The sequence below is a fragment of the Carcharhinus amblyrhynchos genome, chromosome 18 (assembly GCF_965287045.1).
Source record: "Carcharhinus amblyrhynchos chromosome 18, sCarAmb.v2.hapA, whole genome shotgun sequence".
In the NCBI taxonomy this organism is placed as follows: Eukaryota; Metazoa; Chordata; class Chondrichthyes; order Carcharhiniformes; family Carcharhinidae; genus Carcharhinus; species Carcharhinus amblyrhynchos.
The window spans coordinates 55,361,765-55,382,922 of NC_137341.1; the positions used below are offsets into that span (position 1 = coordinate 55,361,765).

General features: G+C 43.0%; 2 protein-coding genes across 2 annotated transcripts in view; both read left to right on the top strand.

Annotated features, from left to right (window-relative positions):
• The window catches only part of LOC145354742 (uncharacterized), a 25,700-nt gene extending 24,370 nt beyond the window's left edge, over positions 1-1,330 (top strand). The window contains exons 6-7 of the mRNA XM_080206193.1: positions 853-1,275; positions 1,314-1,330. Coding sequence (XP_080062319.1) covers positions 853-1,275; positions 1,314-1,330 — 440 coding nt within the window. The remainder of the gene's footprint in view (positions 1-852; positions 1,276-1,313) is intronic.
• On the top strand, positions 1,272-17,028 carry LOC145354718 (uncharacterized). Its single transcript, XM_080206171.1, has 4 exons — positions 1,272-1,898; positions 4,491-4,645; positions 8,787-8,856; positions 16,322-17,028. Exons 1-4 carry the CDS (start codon positions 1,344-1,346, stop codon positions 16,535-16,537), a joined length of 996 nt encoding a protein of 331 aa, XP_080062297.1. The 5' UTR covers positions 1,272-1,343; the 3' UTR covers positions 16,538-17,028.
• The last annotated feature ends 4,130 nt before the right edge of the window (positions 17,029-21,158 follow it).

The window sequence follows — 21,158 nt, forward strand, 5'->3', positions numbered from 1 at the left end:
CCGAGGAAATAGTCTCTGCACGTCCACTCTATCTATCCCCCTCATCATCTTATAAACCACTATTAAGTCACCTCTCATCCTCCTCTGCTCTAAAGAGAAAAGCTCCAGCTTCAACCTTTCTTCATAAGACCTACCCTCCAAACCAGGCAGCATCCTGGTAAATCTCCTCTGCACTCTCTCCAATGCTTCCACATCCTTCTTATAGTGAGGTGACCAGAACTGAACACACTATTCCAAATGTGGTCTCACCAAGGTCCTGTGTAGTTGCAGCATAACCCCATGGCTCTTAAACTCAAACCCCCTGTTAATAAACGCTAACACACTGTAAGCCTTCTTCACGGCTCTATCCACTTGAGTGGCAACCTTCAGAGATCTGTGGACATGAACCCCAAGATCTCTCTGTTCCTCCACACATACCTCAGGACCCTGCCGCTGACCCTGTAATCCACATTCAAGTTTGTCCTACCGAAATGAATCACCTCGCACTTATCAGGGTTAAATTCCAGAAGTGTTGGAATTTTTTCTAGACTGTCATATCATATATTCTCTTTCTTCCACTTTATGCCAGCAGAAAATTGTTGAGCTGTCATTGGCTAATAATTATATAAGTAAATGCTTTCTCATTTATCACCATTGAAAGAGCAATGATTATAGATTTTATATGTTATATTATAGATATTATTTATCAGATCCTCTAATAGTGAAAATTAAACAGTTGCTTTACTTAAGATATATTCAGATGGTACAAAATAAAAAGTTACTTCTCAAGTGACTATTCTTTACTTCAGATTTTAAACTGAATTTGTAAACTTAAAATCTGCTTTATTCTGTTAATGTTTTATAAAACAAAAGGTCAAAATGAAACAAGCAAGCAAAACAGTAGAGCGATCTGTAAAGCTACTTCAAGACCTGCAAAGAAGCAACCTCAAACAATCTTCAACAAAAGATCGCCATTCTCCTGCAGCCCTCACCCTGCGATGGGACAGGACAATTCACACTCAGCACTGTCCTGCCCAAGGCAATCATTCAGTTCACGGACTACGTCAAGGACAGGATCTACATCTACATTAAGCACTGACTCGAGATGTGGAGCCTTAAATAAGTCAATGTCCAAGTCATTTTTGGAAGATCAGATGGAATTGCTTTTGTCCAAAAGTCAGAATTCTTTAACAGAGAGTCCAGGAAGATGGCCAGTGTCTGCTGCTCAGTTAAAAAATCAAACTGTTTTCAAGGAAGTACATAGTGCAGAGAATGGAAACCATATCAACAAAGAAAGCACATTTCAGAATTTAACCTGTATCAGTTCAGATGAGGGGGAAGTGACTATTAAAGAATCCTTAAATATGAACAATCAGTCCTGCAAGAAAATTCAACAGCAGCTTCCAGCTACCCACAGGGAAGATATTGGAAAATCAGATCTGTCTGGGAAAGATTGGGGTGAAGGTATTGCTAATTACACAGTGGGAGTGCCATGTACTGTTGATGGTTGTTTGAAAATGTCTGAGCCTGAATCACAGGTTTCAGGAACACAAACCCCCCATGAAAAGATTATCACTGCTGAAGGTGACAATAACTCGGCAAACATGAAGGAGGAATCCACAAGCTTCATTCACGGCATCGTTAGAGATACTGAATTTCCACAGAAAGGAAATGGGACAACAGACAGAACCATTAACCCAGAACTGTCCACCGCGAGAGAGCCTGAAATCTTACAAAAGGATAGATATGTAAACGAGCGTTCCGAACCTGAGGAATATCCTGAAGAAGTCCAAGTTAAAGAAGCACAAATATGTGAAGACCCAAAAACTGAAGACCCATTGAAGAAGGAGATTACAGCTACCGATCTATCTGAGTCAGATAGTGAAGACCATACTCGGGAGACAAATAGTGAATTAACGGTAGGAAAGAACTACAATTTTTTTCACAGTATTGTGAGAATTTGATGACTAATTGGCTGACATGTACTGGGTTGAGTTTTTACTAGTTATACTAATGCACTCTGGGTGGTTACAGTCAAACCCATGCACAAGAATTTAAAATTTAGAATTTTTACACAGAGGGTGGTGGGTGCCTGGAAATTGCTGCTGGGGGAGGTAGTGGAAGCAGATACGATGGTGACTTTTAAGGGTGTCTGGACAAATGCATGAATAGGATGGGAATAGAGGGATATGGTCCCTGGAATGGTAGGGGGTTTTAGTTCAGTCGGGCAGCATGGTCAGTGCAGGCTTGGAGGGGCAAAGGGCCTGTTCCTGTGCTGTAGTTTTCTTTGTTCTTTGTAAAACAAAGCAATGGTGTTAAATCAATTTGTATTCTACCCAGAGAAATATTGGATGGAATTTTCCATTCCTGCCCATGCCAAAACCAGAAATTTTTGTCCGAGGTCATTGGACCATTCAATTGTCCATTAAATTTTCCATCCTGCCTGCGATTTACTGCGCCTAAAACTTATAACAATAATAGATGAAAATGAATTTTCATAAATAAGATAAATGCTCTTCAAACTATAGAGGGAGGTTATGTGGCAATAAAGCATTTGCAGAGAAAAGTGTTTATCCTTTGATCTCATTCTGAGAAGTTTTCTTTTCAATAACTTTTATAGACTCTCACCTCCACCAGTCTCTGATGAAGAGAGTCACAAAGATTCATAACCCTCCGAGAGAAACATTTTTCCTCATTTCTGTGTTAAATGGGGGATCCCTCATTTTTAAACTGTGTATCCACTGGTTCTAGTCTTTCCCGCCAAGGGAAACATCCTCTCAGCATTCATCCTGTCAATTCCCCGCATCTCAGAAACATCATTGTTTATTCTTCTGAACTCCAATAGATACAAACTCAACCTGCCCAACCTTTCCTGACAAGGTAACCACCCACCACCCTCCCTCCCACAACCCCCATATTCCAGATAACCTTCTCTGAACTGCTCCTAGTACATTTATATCACTTCTTAAATAAGGAGGCCAAACTGTATTCAGTACACAGATGTAATTCCATTAATGCCCTACACAACTGCAGTAAAACTTGTTCATTCCAATCCTCTTGCAATTAGTGACAAATTTCATTTGCCTTTCTATCACTCGCTCTACCTGCTCAGTAATCTTTTATGCAATTCATGTACCAGGACACCCAGATCTCTCTGCATCTCCAAGTTCTGTAATCTTTCTCTGTTTAAACGTTGTGCTGCTTTCCTATTCTTGCTGTGAAAGTGGACATGTTCACATTTTCCCACATTATAATTCATCTGTCAAATCTTTGCCTACTCACTTAACCCTTTGCTGGATCCTTTTGACTTCTTCACAACTTACTTTCCTGCCTATCTTGTGTCATCAGCAAATTTGACAACCATTCCTTCAATTCCTTTATTCAAGTCGTTTTTAAAATTATTGACAGTTGAGGTCCCAGCACTGATCACTGTGACACACCACTCGTTACACCTTGCCAACCTGAAAAAGACCCATTTATAACTACTCTCTGTTTCCTGTTAGCCAACCAATCTTCTCTCCATGTCAATATGTCACCCTGTAGCATGAGATTTTATTTTCCACAATAACCTTTGCACATTCCCAGATCTCACGCTGCCTGTCCTCTGGTTGTCTGTAGAACATGTTGCTCTAAGAAATTATCCCCAAAGCACTCAATGGACCCATCACTAGGGCTAACTTCACCAATCTGATTTGTCCAATCTATATGTAGACTGAAATCACCCACGCCTATCAGTATACCTTCCTCACAAGCCCCCATTGTTTCTTCCTGTATACAACAGCCTACAGTGTGGTTACTGCTGGAAGGCTATAAATAAAGCAGACACTCCTATGAGTGACTCCTTCCCTATATTATTTCTCATATCTACCCAAGCTGAATCTGTATCTGGATCTCCAGAATGAAATTCATCCCTCACTATTGTGCTAACACCATCATTAACTAACAGAGCCACCCCTCCACCTTTTCCTTGCTTCCTCTCCTTCCTAAATGGCATGTAGCCTTGAATATTCAGGCTTTGTCATGTAGCCGTGTTTCTGCAATATGATGTGTGAATGAGGGACATTGTACAAATGGTGAACAGAACCAATTTGATGCAAAGTCTGAAATTATGCAGAAAGGGACATCTCCAGCTGTTGGCTTCCCAGATGTTTCTTCAGCAGCCAGTGTTAAATAGTATGTGTTAAGAATCTGAATCTAGTCAAATTAACCATTGTTTCAGTCATCTTTTGACCAAATATTGTGCTGATCTTAGCTATCTGTAGCAGCCTTTGCTAGCATTTTGATACGACTGGATATATTAAAGGGGTCATTTTATAAGTGTGTGATACCATTCACTTCAATGATTTTGCAATTGGGAATAGTCAGGTGACTGCCCACCAACAACATTGATTAATGAAATAATTAAAATAATTCCGAACACCTCTTCAAACCAGTCAGATGAAAGAATGTTATTTGTATAAGTCATGAAGGGAAATAATTGATTCATATTCTTGTGCAATGTGCTTTCACAGGACAAAAAGACTCTGGAAAATGAAACTAATATAAACTGCATTGACACAGATGGTGTAAATCTCAGTGATATTTTCAAAAATGCCGTAAGAACCATTGAGAATGGAGAACATTGTAAGTTGGAGAGTCTGTGTCAGCACCATAGCGGCCTCTCTGGGTAAGCACCAAACTAGGCGGTTACCAGCATATTAATGGGAAGCTGCAATAACTTTTGAAGTATCTTCAGCGTAGACAAAAGTCGTAGGTAGAAGAGGGATTGGAATGAGTAACTCACTGAATGTTAATATGGGCAGTGTGGGCTCGTAGGGCCAAAGGGCCTATTTCCTGTGCTGTGTTGTTCTTTGTTCTTTGTATCCAAAGTGTGGAAAAATGAGAGAGTTTAGAAAGTGGGGAGCTGGGAGGGCAAATCCTGACACGCCTGAAGAAAATCTCAGATTTAATAGAGGAGCAGAACGATGTCAGAAGGTGAGAGTTCCAGCAGGACAGAGAGCTGAGGCAGCTGCTGCAGGCAGTAGGATCCAAGACTGACAGTATATTGCTAACAGAGGTCTATTAACAAACTGCCAAAGTGAATCACTTCAGTGCAGTAAATTTCATCTGCTACTTGTCCATCAGGTACTCCAAGTTGCTGAATAATTATAGCTCAAGGCTTGAGCATGTTCTTTTGTTTGTAAAGAACTCTTCCTTTGGTATGAATGTATGTTGCTTTGAACAAGTGTTCATGAGTCACATTGTGAGTTTGACCAGTTGTCTGAAATTGGTTGTTAGTGTAGCTGCTAGAATGGTGTGCCTCAGGGATCAGTGCTGGGTCCACTGTTATTTGTCATTTATATTAATGATTTGGATGAGAATATAGGAGGCATGGTTAGTAAGTTTGCAGATGACACCAAGATTTGTGGCATAGTGGACAGAGAAGGTGGCTATCTTGGACTGCAACGGGATCTTGATCAATTGGGCCAGTGGGCTGACGAATGGCAGATGGAGTTTAATTTAGACAAATGCAAGGTGATGTATTTTGGTAGATCGAATCAGGGCGGGACTTACTAAGTTAATGGTAGGGCGTTAGGGAGAGTTACAGAACAAAGAGATCTAGGGGTACATGTTCATAGCTCCTTGAAAGTGGAGTCACAGGTGGACAGAGTGGTGAAGAAGGCATTCGGCAAGCTTGATTTCATTGGTCAGAACATTGAATACAGGAGTTGGGACGTCTTGTTAAAGTTGTATAAGACATTGGTAAGGCCACACTTGGAATACTGTGTACAGTTCTGGTCACCCTATTGTAGCAAAGATATTATTAAACTAGAAAGAGTGCAGAAAAGATTTACTAGGATGCTGCCGGGACTTGATGGTTTGATTTAGAAGGAGAGGCTGGATAGACTGGGACTTTTTTCTCCGGAGTGTAGGAGGCTGAGAGGTGACCTTATAGAAATCTATAAAGTAATGAGGGGCATAGATTAGCTAGATAGTCAATATCTTTTTCCAAAGGCTGGGGAGTCCAAAACTAAAGGGCATAAGTTTAAGGTGAGAGGGGAGAGATACAAAAGTGTTCACAGGGGCAATTCTTTCAATATAGAGTGTGGTGAGTGTCTGGAACAAGCTGCCAGATGTAGTAGTAGAGGCGGGTACAATTTTGTCTTTTAATAAGTGTTTAGACAGTTACATGGCTAAGATGGGTATAGAGGGACATGGGCCAAATGCAGGCAATTGGGACTAGCTTAGGAGTTTAAAAAAAAGGGCCATGTGGACAACTTGGGCCAAAAAGTTTGCAAACCTCTATGACTCTGAGGTTAAGTGCATTGAACATAAGAAATAGGAGCAGGAGTTGGCCATCTAGCCCTTCGAGCCTGCCCTGCCATTCAATAAGATCATGGCTGATCTGAAGTGGATCAGTTCCACTTTCCCACTTTCTCCCCATAACCCTTAATCCCCTTGTCTGTCAGAAACCTATCTACCCGTGACTTAAATATATTCAGCGAGGTAGCCTCCACCACTTCAACGGGCAGAGAATTCCAGAGATTCACCACCCTTTGAGTGAAGAAGTTCCTCCTTCTCTCTGATCTAAACTGCCCCCCCCCCCGCCACCCCTTATCTTGAGGCTGTGCCCTCTAGTCCTGGCCATGCTAAGTTCTCCCTCAGTGTATTCAAACAGACGCCAGAGTGTGGCGACTAGTGGTTTTTCACAGTCACTTCATTGCATTGTGAATGTATGCCTACTTGTGACTAATAAATAAACTTCTTAAAAACTTTTTTTTAAGTTGTTTTCTACAGGTAGTTAGTATGTCTGGAGGGAATACAGCTCAGATGCTGGGAGGGCAGAATAATTACTCACTTCAATCCTGCAAGTAGTTATGTTAAGTAGAGTTAATGGACTTTGGTTTACTTAAATTCTCATGGGATTTCAGATTAGACTGATTGACAGGCTCAGGTGATATTATAATTTATGTGTATTAAAGGAGAAACAGGCTTTTTGCAGAGTTGGAGTTCCTCTGGCCTGGTTGAAGTTAGGTGTTTGCAGCCTCCTGAAAGCTCTATACCTCTCTGAAAACCCCAAAGCTGTCTATATTATTACAACAAGTACATGTGTCATTGCTAACTGTATATAAAGTGACTTTAAGTCTCTAAGAATAATGTTACTTATTAAGCAACAGTGATGTTATAGAGTTGTTTCTTTTCACATTTCAAGATTGTTCAACTTAAACTGCTTCATTTTGTTAGAGTCGTGCTCAGATTGTGTTATAATGTTTATTTTGAGAAAAGGTCCCTAATTTGTCAGTGGAATTACTGTGGGAGTGAAGCTTCCTATCCTCACATTGATGCCAACATAGAAAAGTTGTTAGGGTCTAGTCTAGCTTCTTGGGATTCTGGTGTGAGACTGTAACTATTAGCACGCTCAGGGTTATTCAGAAAGTTGCTGCCCAATCACAGAATCACATCTAACAGTTCCCTGTTGTTTTTGCCGTGGTAATGTCTCAGCAAATCAGAGGAAACTTGCCGACCAATCGTAATCCTTTTCCTCCTGTGATAAATTGTTGTGATTGTTTGAAATTTGGCTTTTTTGCATTTGTCCTGATGAGTCAAGACAAAAAGTTTCAGCAATATTCAAGTACTGTACTCCTATTTTGGGGCAAATAACTAAATTAAAATTAGACAAAGTGAGGGACAAATTAAAGGGGCAGCTCCTTAAAGGGAAACTGCAGTAAACAAATCACAAAGGAAAGGTAAAACATCAAAGCAAGATCTGATTAAAGGGGTTAATAAAGCCCTCCAGTCCCTCTGGCATGGAAATCCATGACAGTTCTGGCAGACGCCGTATGTTCCCTCTCCGAGGACAGGCGACCATGAATATAGCCACGGTAGAGGGGCAGACAGTCAGGCTGTTCGAATCCCTCAGTCGCCTGGACCTGTTACTGGTAAATCTGGGTAAGAATTCTCACATCAGGTTAGAGTCCAACCAGTTTATTTGATAGTAATCCCACAAGCTTTCGGAAAAAGTGTTCCTTCGTTAGGTGTGTGGAAGGTTCTAATCAGAGATCAGTATTCTGTAAACTGTGTGTGTCTTTATACGCCCCTCTCTGATCAGAACCTTCCATACATCTGACAAAGGAACACCGTTTCCGAAAGCTTGTGAGATTACTATCAAATAAACTGGTTGGACTTAAACCTGGTGTTGTGAGAATTCTTACTGTGTTTACCCCAGTCCAACACCGACATTTCTACACTGGTTAATCTGGTCAGGCTCAGGAGCAGGATCCCACCTCACTCCCACCAGCCCCCCTCCGCCTCCCCCCCAACCTCCATCCCCCCCCCCCCCAACCTCCATCCCCCCCCCCCCCAACCTCCATCCCCCCCCCTCCCAACCTCCATCCCCCCCCCTCCCAACCTCCATCCCCCCCCCTCCCAACCTCCATCCCCCCCCCCTCCCAACCTCCATCCCCCCCCCCTCCCAACCTCCATCCCCCCCCCCCCAACCTCCATCCCCCCCCCCCCCAACCTCCATCCCCCCCCCCAACCTCCATCCCCCCCCCCCCCCCCAACCTCCATCCCCCCCCCCCCCAACCTCCATCCCCCCCCAACCTCCATTCCATCCCCCCCACACTGGGCGCCTGTAGATCAGGATGAAGTTCTGTACTACAGAGCCACTGTTTGATAAACACTATTACATTCCTGTATTTGGGGAAGGCAGGAAAAGTGTTTTTTATAATTGAACACAAGTAGAGATGTAAAACTTTGCATTAAATTATTTTATTGTGCTACATAAATTGGAACTGTTGTAATATTTTGTATCTAACATTGTACAGTTACAGAGATAATGATGGAAGGACTCTCTTACACATAGCTGCTATATGTGGAAATGCTGAAATCTGCCAGGTACTTTTAGTTTCATATTAACTAACCAGATTTAAAATGCCAACTGAATTTGATCTGTGACCAGTTAATTGTATTGTGTTATCAGAAGAAGCACAATTGTTGTATGAAGCTGAACTCCAGTTGAGTTAACACATTTCAGTATACAATGTCCCAGTTCGGAAAATAAAATGAATAGTACACATCCTCCTCAGGTATAAGTCATTGATAAGAAGCTGCATTGCAGTGTCAGTAGGGAGCTCCAACCAGAACCACAATCTTTTCCAAAAGGACATAACACACATATGGGCATGGGATTCCATCCATGAGATGGGTAGGGGGATCAGACAGACCCAGGAAGAAGAGTGGAGGCAGTCACAGGAACTGTAGGTACAGAGATTAGCAATTAAAAAGACTTTCATCAGTGCCCTGGGGAAAAAAGCCCCTCCAGCCCTCACTCCTCACCACCACCCTTCACCTTTCAAACACTCTCCTTGCCCCATTTATGTCCACCACCAATCTGCCCCCCCATTCCCTGTACAAAACTCTACCCTTCCCCCACCTCCTGAGGCCCTCATGCCTGCAGGCCATGTTCTGTTCTTCCATCCACCCTCTCGGGCCCCTCGTGTATTGAGGCCAAACTCTATCCTTCCAGACACCTTGTCAATACTTCTCAGCATCTTAAAGGTTTCAATCGAGTCATCTCTAACCTTCTAAACTCTAACGGATTCTCGCCTAATCTGTCCAATCTTTTCTCATCAGAAAACCCGCCCATTCCGGGTATGAATCTGGTGAACCTGCTCTGAACTAGTAAGACATTTAAATCCTTCCTTAAATAAGATGACCAATACTGTACACAATACTTCAAATAGGATCTTACTGGTGCTCTGTACAATTGAAATAGATCCTCCATAATGAAGCCTGATGAAAAATACCTGTTCACTTCATCTGCCATCTCCTTGCTTTCCATTCCATTGGGCTTCACGGTAGCACTGTGGTTAGCACTGCTGCTTCACAGCCCCAGGGTCCTGGGTTCAATTCCCGGCTTGGGTCACTGTCTGTGTGGAGTTTGCACATTCTCCTCATGTCTGCGTGGGTTTCTCCCGGGTGCTCCGGTTTCCTCCCACAGGCCATAGATGTGAGAGTTAGGTTGATTGGCCATGCTAAAATTGCCCCTTAGTATCCTGGGTTGTGTAGGTTAGAGGGATTAGTGGGTAAAATATGTAGAGATATGGGGGCAGAGTCTAGGTGGGATTGTGGTTGGTGCAGACTCGATGGGCCGAAGGGCCTCTTTCTGCACTGTAAGGTTCTATGATCTATGATTTTCATTCTCCAGACTCATTTTCGATAGGGCCAAAGCTCACTTTCTTAACTCGTTTCTTTTTTAAATATTTATAAAACTCTTACAATCTCTTCTGATATTATTGGCCAACTTACTCTTTTATACTCAAATTTTTCCCTCCTTATTAATTTTTTAGTCATTCTTTGTTGTTATTTATATTCTGTCCAATCATCTGACCTGGCACTATGTTTGCACAATGATTAGGTTTGATACGAGCTTTAATCTTTTTGGTTAACCACGGATAGTGTATCCATCCCCTAGATTTACTCGGAATATATCTATTCTGAAATATCTCCTTAAATGTTTGCCAGTGTCTCAATTCGATTCTCCCTTAATCTGTCAGTTCACTTTAACCAATTCTATTTCATACCTTTATAATTGCCTTGATTTAAGTTTTAAAATATAGGGTTAATCGTTCCAAAATTTATCAGAGTCTTATTTCGGACTGAAAACCACTGGGTATCTCTGCAGCTGCACAGCACTTATTTTCTGCACAGCACTTTGTCATTGTGCATGAGTCGCAAAAACCCAGTCTGCAGATGATCAAGAAGGCGAATGGAATGTTGGCCTTTATAGCGAGGGGGAAGGAATATAAAAGCAGGGAGGTCTTGCTGCAACTGTACAGGGCACTGGTGAGGCCGCAGCTGGAGTACTGTGTGCAGTTTTGGTCACCGCACTTGCGCAAGGATATTTTGGCCTTGGAGGGAGTACAGAAGAGGTTCACTAGGCTGATACCGGAGATCACGGTTTCGTTAAAGGGAAGTCGTGTCTGACAAATTTACTGGAGTTCTATGAGGATGTGTCTAGGGCGGTGGGTAGAGGAAAGCCGGTGGATGTGGTCGGTCTTGATTTTCAGAAGGCGTTTGACAAGGTACCTCACAAGAGGTTATTGCAGAAGGTCAAGGGACATGGAGTTGGGGGTAGGGTGTTAGCGTGGATAGAGGACTGGTTGTCAAATAGGAGACAGAGAGTGGGGGTCAATGGGTGCTATTTGGATTGGCGGATGGTGACTAGTGGAGTGCCCCAGGGGTCGGTGCTGGGGCCTCAGCTATTTACCATTTATATAGATGATCTGGAGGAGGGAACCGAGTGTAGGGTGTCGAAATTTGCTGATGACACCAAAATTGGTGGAAAGGCAAATTGTGCGGAGGGTGGTGAGAGTCTACAGAAGGATCTAGATAGGCTGGGCGAATGGGCCAGGAAATGGCAGATGGAATTTAATGTTGGCAAGTGCGAGGTGGTCCACTTTGGTAGGAATAATGGTAGGAAGGATTATTACTTACGGGGCGAAAAACTGCAGCAGGCGACGGTGCAGAGGGACCTCGGGGTCCTTGTGCATGAGTCGCAAAAACCCAGCTTGCAGGTGCAGCAGGTGGTCAGGAAGGCGAATGGGATGCTGGCCTTCATCGCGAGGGGGATTGAATTTAAAGTAGGGAGGTCTTGCTGCGGCTGTATAGGGCATTGGTGAGGCCGCAGCTGGAGTACTGTGTGCAGTTTTGGGCGCCGTACTTACGCAAGGATATTTTGGCCTTGGAGGGAGTGCAGAGGAGGTTTACTAGGCTGATGCCGGAGTTGAGGGGGTTGAGCTATGAGGAGAGGCTGAATAAACTAGACTTGTACTCGTTAGAGTTTAGAAGAATGAGGGGAGATCTCGCTGAGACGTATAATATGATGAATGGGATGGATAGGATAGAGGTGGAGAGACTCTTCCCGCTCAGAAAGGATAGTAGGACTACAGGGCACAGCCTCAAGATAAAGGGGGGGAGCGGTTTAGAATGGAGTTGAGGAGGAACTTCTTCACTCAAAGGGTGGTGAATCTCTGGAATTCTCTGCCCGTTGAAGTGGTGGAGGCTACCTCGCTAAATATTTTTAAGACGCGGGTTGATAGGTTTTTGATAAGCGAGGGGATTAAGGGTTATGGGGAGAGGGCGGGAATGTGGAACTGAGCCAAGACAGATCAGCCATGATCTTATTGAATGGCGGGGCAGGCTCGAAGGGCTGGATGGCCTACTCCTCCTATTTCTTATGTTCTTATGTTCTTATGTTCTATGAGGGGGTTGGACTATGAAGAGAGATTAAATAGACTGGGTCTGTACTCATTGGAGTTTAGAAGGATGAGGGGGGATCTTATAGAGATGTATAAGATAATGAAAGGGATGTATAGGGTACAGCGATTCTTCCTGCTTAGAAAGGATAGCAGGACTAGAGGGCACAGCCTCAAGATAAGCGGGGGGCAGTTTAGATTGGAGTTAAGGAGGAACTTCTTCACTCAAAGGGTGGTGAATCTCTGGAATTCTCTGCCCATTGAAGTGGTGGAGGCTACCTCGCTAAATATTTTGATAGACAAGGGAATTAAGGGTTATGGGGAGAAAGCGGGAATGTGGAACTGAGCCAAGACAGATCAGCCATGATCTTATTGAATGGCGGGGCAGGCTCGAAGGGTTAGATGGCCTACTCCTGCTCCTATTTCTTATGTTCTTACAGCTGAGTTTTCTCTCCAGATTCTCTGGCACTGTGGTTAGTGCCATCACTCTGAGGGGGTGGGACCTCAAAGAACTGGCAAGGCTGCTCCACACAGATCAGTGTGCCATCTTTAAAGGGCACCCCAACTTGTGCAAGAAATAAACTCCCTCACACCTCCCCCTCTGCCCCTTCAGAGGACAATCACCACTCCCCCTTCCCCACACACACGCGCACACACACACACATACAAGCATCAGGGCCACCCCCCTCCAGCCCCATCCCGCATACATCAGCATTGTCAGGTTGGCATTAATTACCCCCCATCTTGTTGCACAATATAAGTTTTATATCTATCTAGTATATTACATGTCTCTTATATCTACAGTGAAACAAATAAATACGGATATTACACTGAAAATGAATATCCAATGTTGAAAGAAAATATTTGAACTCAAGTGGTGAGTTGTGAGTCAAGTGGTGATGTTGAGTGCCCTCAACATCAGGGCAGCATTTGACCAAGTGTGGCAACAAGGAGCCCTAGAGAAACTGGAGTCAGTGGGAATCAGGGGAAAACTCTCCACTAATTGGAGATATACTTGGCTCAAAGGAAGATTGTTGCAATTGTTTGATTTCAATTATCTCAGCCCCAGGACATCACTATAGGGGTTCCTCAGGGGAGTGTCTTAAGGCCAAACCATTTTCAGCTGCTGCATCAATGACCTTCCTTCCATCATAAGGTCAGAAGTGGGGATTTGTGTGAATGATTGCATAATATTCAGCACCATTCTCCACTCCTCAGATGCTGTGACAGGGCAGGCTCGATGGGCCGAAGCCTACTCCTGTTCCTTTATTCCTCTGATACAGTTCGTATCAATTTGCAGCAAGACTTGGACAATATCCTGAATGAGCTGATAAGTGGCAAATAACGTTCATACTATACAGGTGCCAGGCAATGACCATCGCCAACAAGAGGAGGTGGTAGAGGCAGGTACAATTACAACAGTCCATAGAATCATAGTCAGAAGACATTTGGACAAGTACATGGATGGGAAAGCATTAGAGAGATATGGGCCAAATGCAGGCAATTGGAGCTAATTCAGCTCAGGAAACCTGGTCGGTACAGACAAGCTGGGCCAAAGAGCTTGTTTCCGTGCTGTATATCTCTGTGACTCAGTGACCATCCAGGACAAAGCAGCCTACTTGATTGGCACCCCATCTGTCATCTTCAACATCCGCTCCCTCCACCACTGACAGTGGCAGCAGTGTGTACCAAGATACACTCCAGAAATTCCCCAGGCCTCCTTAAAGAACACCTTCCAACCTGTGACCACTACCATCTAAAAGGACAAGAGCAGCAGATTCTGGGAACACCACCACCTGGAGGTTCTCCTCCAAGCCACTCACCATCCTGACTTGGAAATGTAGTGGCCATTCCTTCACTGTCACTGAGTCAAAATCCTGGAATTTGCTCCCTAAGCACTGTGGGTTCACCTACACCATACAGACTGCAGTGGTTCAAGAAGGCAGCTCACCCCCACCTTCTGAAGGGCAATTAGGGATGGGCAATAAATGCTGGCCAGACAGCAACACCCATGATCCTAGAAAGAATGATTTTGTTCATTAACATGAATTTGAATTCTAAAGTCATTGGTAATGAGATCTATTTGTGATTGCACAGACATCAGTGGTGTAAAGTTCAGTGTGAGTTAATCCAAGTATATAAAATATAAGGGAAAATTTATGGAAAATAATTTAGAATTTACATATTCCCTTCCTTAAATTCTGACAACTTTATATTCAAGTCAGAATTATATTCATCATAATAAAATACAAGAACATAAGAAATAGGAGCAGGAGTAGGCCATCTAGCCCTTCGAGCCTGCCCCGCCATTCAATAAGATCATGGCTGATCTGTCGTGGCTCAGTTCCACATTCCCGCCCTCTCCCCATAACCCTTAATCCCCTCTCATCAAAAACCCAACAACCCACGTCTTAAAAATATTTAGCGAGGCAGCCTCCACCACTTCAATGGGCAGAGAATTCCAGAGATTCACCACCCTTTGAGTGAAGAAGTTCCTCCTCAACTCCGTTCTAAACCGCACCCCCTTTATCTTGAGGCTGTGCCCCCTAGTCCTACTATCCTTTCTGAGCGGGAAGAGTCTCTCCACCTCTATCCTATCCATCCCATTCATCATCTTATACGTCTCAATGAGATCTCCCCTCATTCTTCTAAACTCTAACGAGTACAAGTCTAGTTTATTCAGCCTGTCCTCATAGCTCAACCCCCTCCACTCCGGCATCAGCCTAGTAAACCTCCTCTGCACTCCCTCCAAGGCCAAAATATTCTTGCGTAAGTACGGCACCCAAAACTGCACACAGTACTCCAGCTGCGGCCTCACCAATGCCCTATACAGCCGCAGCAAGACCTCCCTACTTCTATATTCAATCCCCCTCGCTATGAAGGCCAGCATCCCATTCGCCTTCCTGACCACCTGCTGCACCTGCAAGCTGGGTTTTTGCGATTCATGCACAAGGACCCCAAGGTCCCTCTGCACCGTCGCCTGCTGCAGTTTTTCTCCACGTAAGTAATAATCCTTCCTACCATTATTCCTACCAAAGTGGACCACCTCGCACTTGCCAACATTAAATTCCATTTGCCAGTTCCTGGCCCATTTGCCCAGCCTATCTAGATCCTTCTGCAGACTCTCCACACCCTCCGCACGATTTGCCATTCCACCAATCTTGGTGTCATCAGCAAATTTCGACACCCTACACTCGGTTCCCTCCTCCAGATCATCTATATAAATGGTAAATAGCTGAGGCCCCAGCACTGACCCCTGGGGCACTCCACTAGTCACCATCCGCCAATCCGAATAGCACCCATTGACCCCCACTCTCTGCCTCCTATTTGACAACCAATCGTCTATCCACGCGAACACCTTACCCCCAACTCCATGTCCCCTGACCTTCTGCAATAAACTCTTGTGAGGTACCTTGTCAAACGCCTTCTGAAAATCCAGAAAGACCACATCCACCGGCTCTCCTCTATCCACCGCCCTCGACACATCCTCATAGAACTCCAGTAAATTTGTCAGACACGACTTCCCTTTAACGAAACCATGCTGCGTCTGCTCTATCAAGCAATTCCCCTCAAGATGCCTCGCTATTTCCTCCTTGATGACGGATTCTAACATTTTACCTACAACAGACGTTAAACTAACTGGCCTATAATTCCCTGCCTTTTGCCTGGCACCCTTCTTAAACAACGGCGTAACATTAGCCGTTTTCCAATCTTCCGGCACTTCCCCGGAATCCAGCGATGTCTGGAAAATAACCACCAAGGCATCCACTATCACCTCCGCTATTTCTTTCAGAACCCTCGGATGCATTCCATCCGGTCCTGGTGACTTGTCCACAATCAGCCCCTCCAGTCTGTCGAGCACCGCCTCTCTAGTAACAGTAATGTCATTAAGACCCTCCAGTCCTACCACCTTTCCATCTCTAACACCCAGCAAATTATTCACATCCTCCTCCGTGAAGACAGAAACAAAAAAGTTATTCAAGACCTCAGCCATATCCCCATCCCCTACCACTAAGTCCCCCTTCTCATCCATATAAAGCATGTGGATTAGAAAAATAAGTATCAATATACACTAAAATTAATTTAATTACTGGGTTTTGCAGGTGTTATTCCAAAATGCCGGTGTGCAGAAACAGGTAGACAGTCAGGACAATGAAGGCAGAACTGCTTTACATTATGGAATTCTACAAAATAACAAGAGGATTAAACAACTGCTCCTGAATCATGGTGCACAGTCTGATATACCTGATAACAACTTACAAACAGCATTGGATCTGGCTCTGAATATGATTAATGATGAAGAAATTAACGATTGGTAATGCTTTGGATTTTAGATCCCTTTTTGCAGTTAGGAAACAATCACTAATATTTCAGCTGTGAAGTTTCCCCCATGTTTGGAAAAGTTTTTTAAATGTAACCTGTGCATAGAAGTTAAAATGCAATTTTCATTGTGCTGCAGTAGATCTCCCAGGGTATTTATATAATTAGCTAAGAGTCTAATGTTGAAAGCAAAGAATATTGTGTTGTGAAAATGTGTGATCCGGATAACACTGAAGCTATATCGGAAACATTCGGCAAGAGTTTTGTTTCAAGATAGTGAAACAAGTGCTTTTAATTGGTTTCGAGAAAGTGATTCATTTTCCTCATCTATTGTGTGCAGACAAATTCATTTGTTCTTTTCATATGAGTGATTCTGAGCGAGCACAGCCACTGAAATAAATTCAATTCTGGTTGTAGTCATGTGACAGTTTTGAAACAAAAAACTGTCAACTTTGCATGATAGATTTCTAAATATTAAATTCATTCTCAACTCACCCAGGAATATTGAATCAAAACTGGGCCCCTGAATAGTTATTCTGCCGAACCTCATTCTTTGAATTTTGGTGTGCAGGTTTCCTGCAGCCTTACCCTGGTGCATACCTAGAGATTCATTCCCGCAGAGTATTCACACAGATGAAAGGTGGGACATGTTGGAAGTTGAAGGGACGGGCATGTGATTTATTTGCTACATTATTGAGACTCTGGGCAATATTTTACCTTTTTTTGTCTAAGTGCTGGGCGGACTTGAAACTGGGAGTTTCAGATCTGTCTTTTGGCCATGTTTTTAAACGCCTCTCCCCCCTCCCCCATTACAAACCCTGCCTGCAGAATTATCAGGCTCACTGACAAGTTGCTTGCTACAGAAGCCTGTGGGCAGAGCTTAATATTCCCGAAAGCCTGCAGAGGGCGGTAGTGCGCATGTGCAGGCCTCTGACACTGCACATGCGCATTAGCAGGAGCAGGGGTCTGACAGATAAGAGAGCTGTCAGGCCCCTGCTACTGCAGGCAGCCTGAAGCAGTTCCGCCCACCCCTCTGCAATCGTGGGGGCCCGCAGCCCGAGATACAGCCCCTGTTGACCCCCCCCCCCCACCACTTAGACCGATCATTGACCCCCACCAGTCGCAGCCCCACTGCCCTCCCCCCATCACTGTAGAGTGGCAGCAGGCTCCTGCTCATTTGGGCGGCACGGTAGCACAGTGGTTAGCACTGCTGCTTCACAGCTGCAGGGTCCTGGGTTCAATTCCCAGCTCAGGTCACTCTGTGTGGAGTTTGCACATTCTCCTCGTGTCTGCATGGGTTTCCTCCGGGTGCTCTGGTTTCCTCCCACAGTCCAAAGATGTGCAGGTTAGGTTGATTAGTCATGCTAAGAAATTGCCCCTTAGTATCCACGGATGTGTAGGTTAGAGGGATTAGTGGGTATAATATGTAGGGATATGGGGGTATGGCCTGGGTGGGATTGTGTTCGGTGCAGACGCAATGGGCCAAAGGGTCTCTTCCTGCACTGTGGGATTCTATGATTCCCTCCCCTTCATCAATCATTGTAGAACGGCAGCCGGCCCCCTCTCCCTCCCTCCCGGAAATTTGACGCTTGTAAAATGCAGCTGGTCGCGCTAATCTTTACTTCTTTAATTCTTTCTTTAATCTTTAATTCTTTACTCAGAGGGTAGTAAGGGCATGGAATGCCCTGCCTGCAGCAGTTGTGGACTCGCCAACTTTAAGGGCATTCAAATGGTCAGTGGATAGACATATGGATAACACTGGAATAGTTTAGGTTAGAGGGTCATTAGATTGGTTCCACTGGTTGGCGCAACATCGAGGGCCGAAGGGCCTGTACTGCGCTGTAATGTTCTATGTTCTAATCGCTTTACGCTCCACTTTACAACCATATCGCACTGGAAAATAGGTGCCATATGATGGTAAAATCACCCCTAACTAAGAATGATTCTCGAAGTCATAGCTCAAGTCATAGATAATGTAGAATCATGCAGTTAACAATTACAAAGAGCATTAAAAACTGAAGAAAATGTTCCGAGCTGTTTAATTGATTCATCTCCATTAGAAGAACTATGCATTTTGCTGAATTAAACATAATCTATTTACAACATAATTATTATTACTGAATAATAGCCAATCTGAATTGAGAAAGGATAAATTATAAGCTTGCGGCAGGTGTGATGGAACAATGTGGTATCCACAGTGCGATGAATAGGAAATCCTATTAAAATTAAAGAATTTGCACAGACAGTCATGCAATAAATGAAAAGTGTCTATCACTAAATTAATTGTATGAATGTATCTGCAGAAAGAGTAAATCATATCAATAGCTACAAAAAAATCCAGTCGTACAATGGATGCAAACAGGTTTGCAATTTTCAATTTTAAATATCGATTTAAATAAAGAAACAATTCCATTTAATGTGTGAGCATTATGTTTAATTTGAAGCATTTATTACAGTGGATTGTTTGGTACAAAATCAAAGGACAAGAAGGTGTTTTTCAATATGAAAAACACTTCTTTAATAACAGTAAACAAAGTCTTTTCAAGAATATTTTAACATTGTAAATTTCCAATTACACATTTATTCAAATAATAGATCATGGATTATTGCAGGATAAATGTTTAATAACCTGTCAGTTATTAATCCTGAAATATTCATATACAGCAGACAGTAATATTGTTCCTCTGTTATCTAAATACCCCACAATTTTCCAACTATTGAGCTGCCTTCTTTGATTTTAAGTAAAAGCGTCTCTATCATTCATTAAAGCAAGATTACCTCGCATTCAAGTGTTCCGATTTGTAGATTTTATTCATTCTTACTCTCTGACTCCTGTACTCTGCACTGAATAATGTATATCATATCTAACCACTCTCTTCCAAAGATACAAAGCTAGACATTTTCGGCTGTGAAAATAATTTAATATCTTGTGAGAAAAAGTGACATGTAGCTGAAGCTTTTTGTCTTGCGCTCACTGGGACAAATTTAAGAAAACCAAATTTTAAATGATCACAGCAATTTAAACTAAGGACGTTGGTTGACAAGTTAATTTTGATTGCCTTGGTGAAAGCAACAGCTCCTTTAACATATATCTATTGTTTACACAGAATGGTTACCTCTGCCTGAATGTATGACATTTCTACTAAATGTAAATGAGCCACATTACAAACTGAACTGATTATCTTAAAATGGTGGAATTGGAGCTATGAGCCCAATCAGGATTGTTCACCAACTGCTGCCCAGTCATGAACTCGCATCTAATGTTAGGTGAGAAGAGGTGAACTGGCTCCCCAGTGTTCAACCTCCATGGTTGGTCACAACAAACGCTGACATTTATTTTCAGGAAGAAGTCTCACAACACCAAGTTAAAGTCACTAAGCTTTTGCTACCAAATAAACCTGTTGGACTTTAACCTGGTGTTGTGAGACTTCTTACTGTGATTACCCCAGTCCAACACTGGCATCTCCACATCATTTATTTTCAAGATCAGGATAAGTTTTTATGTAGTGTGCAATAAAAACCAAATTAAACAAGGTTTTCTTGACTGAAAGAAAGCATTTTTTTAAATCATTAAACCTGAGGCAAAAGTAAAAACAGCATCACACACATATCAGAAATAAGTGAAGTTTAGAGTCCAATAAAGTAAGTTAGAAGATTTTGATGTCTTCTGGTTTTCACTGAGGTGTAGATTTTAAACATTGTGAACAATTTAGGTTATCTGGGATTCTCAGACATAGTAAGATGCAAAAAATGTTACAATTATTATATGATCTGTGTTCTCTGATAAATTTCTGATAGTTGACTATTCAAAATGGGTGACACGTTTTCCAAAAGAGAGAGGGAAGTGTACAGCTTTTCCTCTCCTGAAGATTTTCCTCGACACTCCGTGTCACTTGCATTTTCTCCTCAGTGACTGTAGCCTGGCCAGTTATACTTGGCTTCTGACTGTTTCCAAGAAGTTTTGGACGTGTCTGCAGCAATACCCAACACTGTATTTTAGTACCTGTTCTTTAGCCATGATGAGTTTTGATGGGACTCTAAATTATTAGAAATGTTCCTCTCTTCATTCTTCCCTCAAAAGATGGCCTCACATTTTTTAATTGTTTGTTCCATCCCATTTCAAATTTTCCAGTCAGTTGAAAATTTGAAAATCATATTTTTGAAATTAAAGGGGCATACATAGTCTCATGACAGTAAGGATAAACCTTTTGTTTTGGGTTTTGAAAACCCTAGTTGAGTATGGTCTGTAATCTGTTATGAACAATAACTATCTTTATCACTTTTATCAAAGGTGATAAAGCTTTTGCTATTCCACGACTACACACCATCTTCTCCAGACTTGTCTTTGTTGCTTGTTCAAAGAAGACAGTAGGAGGGTATTTCTGAATGGAGGGCTGTGACAAGTGGTGTTCCTCAGGGATCAGTGCCTAGACCTTTGCGGTTTGTAATATATATATAAATGATTTGGAGGAAAATCTATCTGGTTTGATTAGTAAGTTTGTGGCGATACAAAGGTTGGTGGATTTGTGGATAGTGATGAGGACCATCAGAGGATACAACAGGATATAGATTGGTTGGAGATTTGGGTGGAGAGATGGCAGATGGAGTTTAATCTGGACA